The sequence below is a fragment of the Cottoperca gobio genome, chromosome 16 (genome assembly GCF_900634415.1).
Source record: "Cottoperca gobio chromosome 16, fCotGob3.1, whole genome shotgun sequence".
Lineage (NCBI taxonomy): Eukaryota > Metazoa > Chordata > Actinopteri > Perciformes > Bovichtidae > Cottoperca > Cottoperca gobio.
In genome coordinates, this window is record NC_041370.1 from 6473690 (window position 1) to 6486005 (window position 12316).

Here is a 12316-nt window from a genome sequence, read left to right on the forward strand (position 1 = left end):
TGAAATTCAGCTCGAAAAAGACTTGAGTATATATTGTTTGTAAGCCTTTAAAATGATCGTGCCTGCTATATTTTAGTTACAGTGCAGTGCAGTCTTCTCAAATGAGTGTATACTTCTACTGCATTACAGTGCCACAATAACAGAACTCTGACAGAGTTTACTGCAAGAGGAAGTTAAATGAAAGAAAAACAAAAAGGCAGAACAAAAGAAAATTAGTCACAAGACTAATATTTCAGTAAATATTGAATAAACATTTAACTAGTATATAATAGCCAGCTGTGTTAAAATAAATACCAGTGGTACTACTGGAGTAGTCTCCATCTGCAGAGCCAAATATTCAGAGTTCTTCCGTTTCTTTCTGCGGAGAAAATGAATTAAACAGGAACAAATGTTAACGAATACAAATTAATAAGGATTATTGAAATTAAGGACTCTTTAAAAAAGGAACATAGTTTTGTTTAGAATGTTTCAGCCCACACTTTACATTATCATAACATTTATTTTATTTAATATTCATTTTTTTACTTTGTTCTTCCTATTTCCCAGGCGACAATTTTGTTTATATTAATTGTTTAAGGTTCTCTTATAAGGAATTCACATCTATGCTTGAGGGATTGAATCCTGGTCGTTACGCTTCCACTTCAGTGTGGCGGCCATTTGCTGGCCAGTGGGACACACACATGCAATCGCAATTGTTTTGTAAAAACAACAAGATGTAAAAAAGAAAGAAAGAAAGAAAGCAATGCACGGATGTCAAAAACAATCACAGTAAAGTAAAAATAAATTAAAAAGTGTACCTTTCGCATTTTCTGGCCAAACAGCAGATGGATGTTGAAAGAAGAATCCCAATTAGAAACGCAACGATGACTTGTGGCAGTTTAAAAGCTATTAAAAAATGAATGAGTAGATCCGGAAAGGAGAGGAACACATCTTCTGAAAAATGAACAGTTGTGATCACTGCTGCTGCTTGTCAATATATATATATATATATATATATATATATATATATATATATATATATATATATATATTGTAATAATCAGGAAGCAGTTGTCAACACTTACCGTCTTGTTTTGACACATCTGTGACCATGAGGTTTTCTTCTGCTCGTCCAGCATCACTCCTGCTGACACACTCGACAGTGGTGTAGTGTGATCTTTTACAGATACAGTGAAGCTCATGTTGACTGTGTGGTTTGACACATTGGTAGTGATGGAGTATTCAGTGCGAGTCTCCAACAGCGGCCATTCGATGGTGGGTAAAGGAATCCCCTCACTGACACACACACAGGTCAGAACCTCCGACTGAAGCGCACATCCAGAGCCATTTAAGATCCTTGGAAAAGCTGCAAACACACAAGGGATCTCCATGTTTTTGGGGCTCATTTTTTTCACGCAGGCTTTTGTTGAAGCCAAATTTAGTCCACATGATAAGAGATGCAGGGAAACTATCAACACAGCAGGTTAGATTCACAGCATCACCCTTCTTCAGTTTCCTTCTATTGATTTCCAGATCCTTAACATCTCAGTAAATATAATATTAGCAACATGGACTAATAGTCAGGTAAATGTGTATTGTTTTGTTTAGGAGATATGCAAGTGTACTAAGACTAATTCAAGCTTTGGATTCCATCCAGGCACAAGATGCAAGACGCCTCAGAGATATTTAGCGAAACTGATCACTTCAAATGACATTTGAGACGTAAACAATTGGTCACATTAAAAAGATGTGATAACGAATGCAATTTGCGACCTCCAACCAGACACAAGATATTTAACAGGGAACATAAAACCAGTCAATTTAAGAAAAGCCAAAGGTTTCCCCTCACTGACCCTGACCCTCATGATATCTACACAGTAAGGTAATAGTTATCTATTGTATTTTTTTTAACATTACCTGACTTCAAAAATAAATGTATGAGAAGAAAGTATGTGTTACTCACAGGTCACATTCAGAGTCAATGTCTCCTCTGCAGTGATGTTGTTTGTGAAGCTGACCTTACAGGTAACGTTGGTGCCGTGGTGTTCAGCTGAAGAGTTAAAGGTCAGAGTTGAGCTGTGTCTCTGTGTGACAGCAGTCAGGTGTTCAGTCTTGAAAGCAGGGATGTTTCCTGTGATGTGAGAGTCCTTCTCTTCTGCTCCTCTCCACGTCCAGGTGATTTTGGGATCAGATCCAGAACAGAGACCAGGAGCAGTGCAGCTCAGTGTGGTCTGCTGTCCCTCTGCCAGAGGAGGAATCACCACTGTGGGCTTCTGGATCAGACCTAATGGAAGAGCAGGAAGACCACAAGTGGAGTCAGGTGAGCAGCCTGAAGGTCCGTCACTTAAATTCAGGCTAAAATAATCAAATACTTTGTTTAACATTTAAACGGGACAATAAGAAGGCGTTCTATCAGGTACTGCTGCAGTTACTACTGGTTGCCCACAGAGGTCGACAAATGCTAAACATTACTTCATGCCCCGTTAAGATTATAAATACACCAAATATGTTGGTGCAGTTCATAGGCACACACATGAACATCTTCACTTTATATATTTGTTGTAGCTCTCCATACCTTTAACAGAGACAGCTGCTTTTGTAAGTGAATGTATATCCATCTGTGTTCCCATCATTCTTAACACCATTAACTCTGAGCCGATATGATCCAGAGTCTGACACAGTGAGGTCGTTGATGATGATGCTGCAGTTCTTCTGACTCACTTCAGGCTCCAACAGTGAAATCCGTCCCATAAACCTGGACTGAGTTTTGTTGTTGTTCTTGTTGGTGTGGAATACAATGTCAGAATCGCCACATTTTGATTTCAATGGTTCACATTTGTACCAAACTAAGTGTTGGGGTGTAAAGCCTGAAGTAGTACTGAAAGAACATGGTATCACAACACAGAGTCCAGCCTCTGCTGTTATTTCTGCTTCACTAAGAGTGATACAGAATCCATAGTCACAGCGTGTTGTTAACCCCACTGATGCACCTGTTGATGGAAACAGCGAGACAAAAACGGGGACAGGAGATATATAAATACACAATACATATGACATTACACTATGATATTTAATAAATGGTGAAGGAAGGATACGACGACCGTTTGTCTTTCAAACAGCTGTTGTCAGCAGCGTTGAGTAAACAACATTTCAGCATTTAACATTTCTTTACCCAGAACATCTTTGATAAACAATAATCACTTGCATAACAATTTATATTCATCAGTTTCCAGGTCAGTAGATGCTGTGAGGAATGCTACTAATGAGGACGTTTATCATGTAAAAGTATTTATTTTAGTTCATATATTTACTGTTGGCATCTTAACATTATAATGAAGAGGCATACCTGCTTCAGCAGCGATGCCTCTGATAAAGAAGAGAAGAGTCGCCCAGATCAGAACAAACATCCTGATTCGATGATTACGACAGTCGGTGTCTTTTCCTTGCAGAAGTACAAAACATTTTCAAAAACACCTCCACGGTTGACGGCTCAGATTTAAATACAGGATGTTTTATCTTCACGTTTGTTGGAAGTAACATTGATGAATGTGGCTAAGATCTGAGTGAGTTTAAGTCATTTCCAAAGACTTTGTAATATCTGTTACAGAAAGCTGCTGAATAAATGAACTTCAATTATCTGTAGCAGCTTCCTCTACAACCCCCCAACCCCAGACTATCTCAATTAAATGCACACACTAGTTCAAAGCCAGTAAAAAGAGGCAGTCTCAAAACTTCAATCAGTTAGGGAAGAATGACTTCTTCAGTTTCATTTAATTTCATTGAATTTAATCTTGATATTTTGATATAAAAAAGAAGAAAAGAGAAGTGTTTTACCTCTTGTTGTCTCGTTCTCTCTCCCTCTTCTCTCTACAGTGATCTCTGCCGAGTCTCTCAGCTCTGAACTGACTCTTCCTCCTTTTGCACTTTCTTCCCTCTTTGCGCTACATCAAGTTTCCAGGAAGCTTCTCTACAAGTGATCTGACTTAGACTGCCTCTCTTGGACCTAAAGTCTCCAAAATATCATATGTGTATTTAATATATCATGTTGATAATGTGCAACTTAAATACTAAAGAGTGAAGTGAACCAAGTCTTATTTTATTTATTTATTAGATCAGGTACAAGACTGTGAAGGGGTGAACAACTGAGAAAGGGGAAGTACCATATGGCTGCTTGAGAAAATTGTGTCACTGTAAGAAACCAAACATTCTATGTACAAACTATCCTTCTACATTGTAGGCATGATACATTACGTGCAGAGTGATGTGCATGCATGTGAATGGTCTGTATTACTTGTTAATATCGGCAGTTAAATAATGATGGCCCATTGTAAAAGTCATTAGTTTAATCATTAGTTTAATTATGTACAACTTCCATCAAAGATTAAGTGCATTAAAAACCTGCAACTAAAAAGTATTTAAATCTTAGTTCCTGTTTCAGCTGCATGAAGCATCTTAGAAAGAACTTCTATTTTTAACAATATGGTTTATTGTAACATCTTTATGTTCTCAGAAAAGTCCCTGAAGTGGTTCTTCACTTAAACATTGCCTAATAAAGCATCACTTGATTCTCTCCAATGACTTCCTGTTGAGACTTCAAGGTGCTAGATAATAAACTGACTTCACCTTTGGCCTCATCAGTTACACATACTGAACACTCACTTCTGGTACATTCTGCAGTGTTCACAGGTTCTGTAGTTAGAAAGGCTTCGTGGTAACGGACCACTCAAAGATTTCATTATTCAGACAAACACATGTGCCAGATACTGTTCACTTTTAGTACTTGAGTCAAGATGATTCCTGTAACACATTAAAAAAAGGGAAGCAATGTATGACTTCTTACTAAAGAACACTAACAGGCCTTTAGAGACAAATCGGGCTAAATGTGTTATAAGTTTGAAAACACTGATCAAATGAAAAGCTAAAAAAAGAAAAGGCATACCGAGCTGTAATTTGTAATTCAGCAATTCTTCATAATAATAATATATATATAAAACAGAATGGAGAAATTCAAAACATTGAGGTTTGAGTCTGTATACGAACATCCATCATAGTTGAGATATTCCAGTCTGGTCCAAAGCAGTCTAACAAAGCGTTGCCATCCCAAGAGCATGCTGAAAAAGAGAAACCTCTTTGCTACACGGTGAACGTGAAGGTTCATTTGTACCTGAGGCAGAGAAATGTGGGCCTCTAAAGAGCTTTGGGCTGACCAGAGGGACACTTAAGACCCATGCTTATCCTGGTTAAATAAAATGTATCAAACAAAAGAACACTCAGAGCAGAGGTGGTTGTCCCAAAATACCGGTGTCAACTTTTCATTGATGTGGGTCAAACTTATCTGGAAAGTTTATGAACGGTAAACACATTAAAGCACAAAAACATTTGAGTAAGAAATTCTCTTCCATTCCACCCTGAGCTGAATGAATGGCTTTGCACAGCCTCCCACATGTCGAGGTGTGATGCGTCTCAGTCACTTCAGTTTAGCGCTTGCTGAATGTGACGTTTGAAGAAAACAGCTGCTCACAGGACGCCATTCATTCACAGGTGTGTCAATCCAGTACTTCAATCCATCACAACTGATGAGAGCAAAGAACTTCATCGTAGCGCAACTCCACTATGCAACAGTGCTCAAATCTCACCCATTATGTCCTTCACATTGGAGTACACTGCCACATCCTCCTCTTCCTCCTCTTTAGGAACACAAGGTTGCGCCTCCTCCTCCTCTTTGCCCTCCAACACACAACCTTCCTCTCCTCCATTGTCATCTCTTTCCTCTTTTACCTCTTTCTTAATTTCAGCGTACTCCGTCTCTGTGGTCTCTTGCTTCTTTGCTGCCTCCCTCTGACTCTTTCTTGTCAACATGGAGAAATTGATGCTAGCGTACTCCACATCTTTGGGTCCACCATCGAGATCAGTGGCTGCTCTCTCTGCTGCCACAGCGCCTCCTCCATTCAGCTGCCTCTTGGTAGGTCTGATCCTCTTCCACTGCTTGAGCAGCATCCATCTGTCAGGTACAATGTCAATGATACAACTCATTCAGCAGCTGCTACATTCATCAATATTGTGTATTGTGACATTTGTATCTGGTATATTGACATTACTGAGCAGTTAGACTTTCTCGTTTCTAATCTATTTTTACCAGTCTTTTTATTTTTAATGATAAGGCATATTTAATAGCATTAAAATGCCATTCATTAATTACATTTTTTTTTTTATAAAGGCATAGAGAATAAAGATGAACAGAAACACTGTTCATGTCAACACACGATGCAGATGAAAGATTATTGTCCCTGCAGTGACAGCGGAGGCTGCGAACATTGTGCCTAAACAGGCAAATATGAACAATGCAATTTTGCAGAAGTAGTTTTTGTGTCTTTGCCTCGAACAGATGACTTCTCATGATTGTAGTATTTGCTTTTATCATAGTAAAATTAATGTTAATCAGACCAGTCTGTATTGCACTGCAAAGCTACACAAAGGGTCCCGACACCTCTCTCTCCCGGTACGTTCAGTCAGAGCACAGAAGTTGTGCTTGCTTGAGCTTTCCGGCAACAGCTGCTTCATCCTCAGTGGCTCCTATCAGCTGCTTGGCTGTGAGCTGACCAATAACAAATGGGAAGGTTTGCTCCGGCAGGTGGGCAGGTGCTTGCTTTTGGCTCGACTGACTCATTTTACAGCTAAATACATTAAAATATGTTTAAGAAAACCTTTGAGGCGAGAAACAGGTAATGGTAATAATTCTTATTTGATCAGCGCTGCCTCGTCACTCACACACAACACCAGTGGATCCTCTTCGCTGGTCACCATCTCCAGAGTCTCATCCAGTTTTACAGAGTTCTTCTTATTTTTTCTGGGGTGAAAGAAAATATTTAAAAACAGCAACAAATGTGCGTTTATGTATGAAGATTATCCACAAACAAAACTATGAATTAGCTATTTGATTTAAAGCTGTACCTGAGGCATTGTGTGGCCACACAGCAAAGGACTGCTGAAAGAAGTATCCCAATCAAAAAGGCAATGATGACTTCCAGCCGTGAAACAATGTTTAATATTTCATTGGATTTACCTGAAAATTAAGAGAAACAAGAAAAAATGTCTTTCCAAGTCGTTCTGAATTAATATACATGCAATAGTTGTTCCTTCTGACCGCTTGCCCAACTGTTGTCTAAGTACAAAAAGGTCACAGTGAAAATGATATAATGCTGAAGTTTAGTTGAGAACATGTACCCGCTTGTTCCGACGTGTTGGATCTTAGGATGGTGAAGGTTTGTTTTGCTTCCCCATGTCCATTGCTGCTGACACACTCAACGGAAGTGTTGCTGAGGTCTTTTGCAGGTAGGATGACGGTGCTGTTGACTGTGTGGTTTGACACAGATGTAATGACAGAGTACTCTGTGTGTTTCTTCAACAGCGGCCATGTGATGGTGGGTAAAGGAAAGCCTTCAGTGATACACACACAATTCAGGACCTCCGACTGAACCACACAGCCAGAGTTTTTTAAGATCTTTGAAAACACTGTAAAACACAATAAAAGCAGAATCACAAGAAAATTCTGAAACGTGAACATAAACTTCATTTTCAAGATTAGTACAATCTACTTACAAATCACTGTTACTTCAGCGTATGTCGTCACAGTCGTGTTCAGGTGTTGTGCTGTACAGATGTACCGTGCAGAATATTCTGTCTTCACATTCGGGATGACAAGTGTGGCTGATCCAGTGTTGCTCTGCAGGTTAGTAGCGGGTCCGTTGTACAGGTGTGTGTTGGTCCATGTGATATGAGATGGAGGAAAGCTTTCAACACTGCAGGTTAAATTCAGAGCGTCTCCCACCTCAACAGCTGTATTCCCTGTGATTACAATGTTCCTCATATCTGTGAAGCACATGAACACAATATTTGAAGTTTAGATACGATAAAGGTTGAAAACAGATTTAAAGATTGTTGTTCAATTAAAACTATTTAAAAAATGACCACATTATAATACCTCACAATATTTATAGACCATATACATGAATTCTGGGAGTATCTGTCTAATATGTACATCAATGCAAATATAACAAGTCAAGTAGTCCTGATGGAAAAGAAAAGCAGCCGCCATAATGTATGTCTGTAAGACTGTATTAAATATAGTAATACAATAATAAATTCAAAATACAAAAAAATCTGAAAAAGCATACAGCAGTGTATAAAGTATATAATTAATATGAGATATATATAATAAACACAAAATATAAATTTAAAAGAATTTCTGATTGCGTTTTCTGCAACAGTTTAAAAAGAAAGAAAATGAAATACCACTGGAGGGCGCCACACTCTAAACATTGTGTCTTTAACAGAGAACACAGTTTATTATATCCTTAACATGTGGCTCCAGTGAGGCTGAGAACCTTCACATTGCCTCCATAGATCCAAGGACTATTTAAAATCATATTAAAGACGGAACATTTCTTCAGCCGTCAAAACAACAACATATATTTGAAGAAAGGAAGGGAATTTGGCAGGTTTATGAAGGTTGCTCTGATAGTTACAGTTACCCAAGAAGAAAATACTACAAGAAATGTTCTGAACAGTTGTACAATGTACTTACACACGACCTTTACATCTACAACTTTTCCCATCAGTGTGTTGTTCAGATATTTTGCTGTGCAGATGTACAGTCCAGAATCTTCTTTTGTCACGTTAGAAATGGACAAAATGGCCAATCCACTTTCTTCCTTCAGGAAGGTCTCTGTGCCATTCTGCAGATTTGTTTCTGTTCCATTTTGCATGTTTTTGTCAGAAGATTTAGTCCACACGATGAGAGATGGAGGAAAGCTTTCAACACTGCAGGTCAAATTCAGAGTGTCACCCTCCTTCACACTCTTAATCCCATTCATTTTAAGTTCCTTCACATCTGTGAGACACAAGAACACTAGATGTTGTAAAACTCGACACAGATCAGAAAACCATCATTAAAACAAATACACATGCTACTCACAGGTCACATTCAGAGTCAATGTCTCCTCTGCAGTGATGTTGTTTGTGAAGCTGACCTTACAGGTAACGTTGGTGCCGTGGTGTTCAGCTGAAGAGTTAAAGGTCAGAGTTGAGCTGAGTCTCTGTGTGACAGCAGTCAGGTGTTCAGTCTTGAAAGCAGTGAGGTTTCCTGTGATGTGAGAGTCCTTCTCTCCTGCTCCTCTCCACGTCCAGGTGATTTTGGGATCAGATCCAGAACAGAGACCAGGAGCAGTGCAGCTCAGTGTGGTCTGCTGTCCCTCTGCCAGAGGAGGAATCACCACTGTGGGCTTCTGGATCAGACCTAATGGAAGAGCAGGAAGACCACGAATGGAAGTCAGGTGAGCAGCCTGAAGGTCCGTCACTTAAATTCAGGCTAAAATAATCAGATACTTTGTTTAACATTTAAACGGGACAATAAGAAGGCGTTCTATCAGGTACTGCTGCAGTTACTACTGGTTGCCCACAGAGGTCGACAAATGCTAAACATTACTTCATGCCCCGTTAAGATTATAAATACACCAAATATGTTGGTGCAGTTCATAGGCACACACATGAACATCTTCACTTTATATATTTGTTGTAGCTCTCCATACCTTTAACAGAGACAGCTGATTTTGTAGTGAATGCATATCCATCTGTGTTCCCATCATTCCTAACACCATTAACTCTGAGCTGATATGATCCAGAGTCTGACACAGTGAGGTCGTTGATGATGATGCTGCAGTTCTTCTGACTCACTTCAGGCTCCAACAGTGAAATCCGTCCCATAAACCTGGACTGAATGTTGTTCTTCTTGTTGGTGTGGAATACAATGTCAGAATCGCCACATCTTGATTTCAATGGTTCACATTTGTACCAAACTAAGTGTTGGGGTGTAAAGCCTGAAGTTGTACTGAAAGAACATGGTATTACAACACAGAGTCCAGCCTCTGCTGTTATTTCTGCTTCACTAAGAGTGATACAGAATCCTTTAACACAGCGTGTTGTTAACCCCACTGATGCATCTGTTGATGGAAACAGGGGGAAACAGTTTATTCCAATTTTGACAATACACAATGATATAATACAATTAATTTATTAAATGGTGAAGGCTACTACAATGACTGCATTTGTTTTAGAGGCTATAACTGCTGTTTTAACAGATTAATTCACCATCAATCAAGTTTCCAAGTTAGTTATTAGATGCTGTAAAGAATGCTACTAATGAGTTGGTGGAAAAACTGAATGCTTGTAATTCCAGGAAAACATTTATTTAAAGGATCATAGCAAACTATTGTATCTATTTTGTTCATATACTTAATGTTGGCATCATAACAAGATTATAATAAAGATGCATACCCATTTCTGTACTGCTGCCTGTCACAGTGAAAAGCAGAATCGCCCAGATGAGAACAAACATCCTGATGTGATGCAGTCAGTCTCTCCCTCCACAGGACAAACTTTACACTGAAAGTGCAGGAAACATAGGAACTGAACCAAAGCAATCTCAGTAGCTGACATCGTAGATCTTAATACAGTATGTTGCACGTTCAGTTATTCCTTAGTTGCGAGATTAACACACTTTACCCAGAGGTGTGACTACTCTGACATTTCTTATGGTAAAGAAAATTGTTCTCAAAAGAACCTATATACTGCAAGTTAACTTTTCTACAGCTTCACAGCTTTGCCCCCCCTGAATCATTTACTAACCCTAACCTATAATAACTAATAATAATAATAATAATAATAAGCTTTATTTGTATAGCACCTTTCATACAAGAATTGCAGCCCAAAGTGCTTCACAGCAAAAACAGAATAATTAGTATAAGGACAGAATAAGAGCATTTACAGTACAATAATCACAGTGTAGATGTAAATGAGTCTGAAGTACCATTATAAAAATAGCAGAATTAAAATAGTATAAAATAACATTGGCACACCATTCTTGTAAATGTTTTAAACTATCAGAGCCATATTTTGAAAGTATGAGATCAACAATGGGCCCCTGTGCCCTTTCAACTGGTTTGCTACCCATTCCTGGTAGTCTTTGTATTTACGTTTATAGTGTCAACCTCTTTATTGACCTTTTAACGCAGACGTCTCCGTGAGTCCAGATTCTTTTGGCAAAATCTTGGTTAAAGCACGCTTCATAAACAAACCCCTGTTTGTTAAGTTTTATGAAACCTATCGGTTAAAGCCAGTTTTTCTCCAATATATTCTTTAATCTTTCACTTTCACATTTATCAGAAAAACTTCCTCTTTTTCCCGTGGTAATACAGTCTATTTGATCTCAAGCTCTGAAAATGTATCCTAGTTACCTTTACACATTCAATGTTAAACCAGTAATAATTCACCACTAAAAGACTAAGATAAAAAGATATGAAATATCACCATTTAAAGGCTAAAGTAAAGAGACATAAAATATCACCATTAAAAGGCTAAAGTAAAGAGATATAAAATATCACTATTAAAAGGCTAAAGTAAAGAGATATAAAATATCACTATTAAAAGGCTAAAGTAAAGAGATATAAAATATCACAATTAAAAGGCTAAAGTAAAGAGATATAAAATATCACCATTGAAAGGCTAAAGTAAAAATATATGTTTTTAGCTTACTTTTGAAGATATTTTTTTGGGAGGCCGGTAAAGAGTGCATTACAGTAATCGAGTCGGCTTGAGATAAAAGCATGGATTCATTTTTCAGCATCCTTTTGATTTATAAATTGTCGGATTTTAGCTATATTTCTAAGGTGTAAGAATGATGCTTTTGTCACCTTGTTTATGTGGAATTTAAAGCTTAGGTCTGAGTCTATGATAACACCAAGACTTGTAACTTCAGGTTTAATCCAAGCAGTAAGTTTCTCCATGTTATTCAGCATCATCTCTCTATTTGTTACAGGACCAACTATGATCCCTGAGCTTTCTTTCTTCAGCAGAGTTTACCTTTACTTTGCCAGAAAATCAATGAATGTGGAAAAGCATTTTTATGATACTAGCTAAGGAAGAATCAGTTAAACAACTTTTGTTTACAGTCCAAAAGAATATTTAAACATGTTTTACCTCTTTCTGTGTCGCTTTCCTGCTCTGTTCTCCCCACAGTGATCTCTGCTGAGCGTTTCTGCTCTGAACTGAGTCTTCTTCTTCTTCTTCTTCTTCTTCTTCTCCCTTTTTCTATTTCTTCCCTCTTTGTGCAACAACAAGATTTCAGGAAGTTTCCCCACATACCCTGAGCAACCTCTTTTGCGACTGATGTGCTTTTGTACATTCATAATCTCATAACACAATATGTGTATCTTATCTAATGAAGAATTTGCATCTTTAACGTTGAATGATTTGGATTAATATTGAACTTGGTTCTAACATT

General features: G+C 38.1%; 2 protein-coding genes across 2 annotated transcripts; both read right to left on the reverse strand.

The window, feature by feature from the left end:
• Positions 1-797: 797 nt before the first annotated feature.
• On the reverse strand, positions 798-5531 carry LOC115020996 (sialic acid-binding Ig-like lectin 14). Its single transcript, XM_029451109.1, has 6 exons — positions 3814-5531; positions 3326-3421; positions 2562-2969; positions 1943-2263; positions 1065-1345; positions 798-933 (listed from the first exon to the last, which is right to left on the reverse strand). Exons 2-6 carry the CDS (start codon positions 3384-3386, stop codon positions 889-891), a joined length of 1116 nt encoding a protein of 371 aa, XP_029306969.1. The 5' UTR covers positions 3387-3421; positions 3814-5531; the 3' UTR covers positions 798-888.
• A 575-nt stretch (positions 5532-6106) lies between these two features.
• LOC115021470 (sialic acid-binding Ig-like lectin 10) lies at positions 6107-12112 on the reverse strand. Its single transcript, XM_029451959.1, has 10 exons — positions 12013-12112; positions 10312-10419; positions 9567-9977; positions 8954-9274; positions 8564-8869; positions 7579-7848; positions 7204-7491; positions 6931-7042; positions 6748-6826; positions 6107-6574 (listed from the first exon to the last, which is right to left on the reverse strand). Exons 2-10 carry the CDS (start codon positions 10370-10372, stop codon positions 6485-6487), a joined length of 1938 nt encoding a protein of 645 aa, XP_029307819.1. The 5' UTR covers positions 10373-10419; positions 12013-12112; the 3' UTR covers positions 6107-6484.
• Positions 12113-12316: the final 204 nt, after the last annotated feature.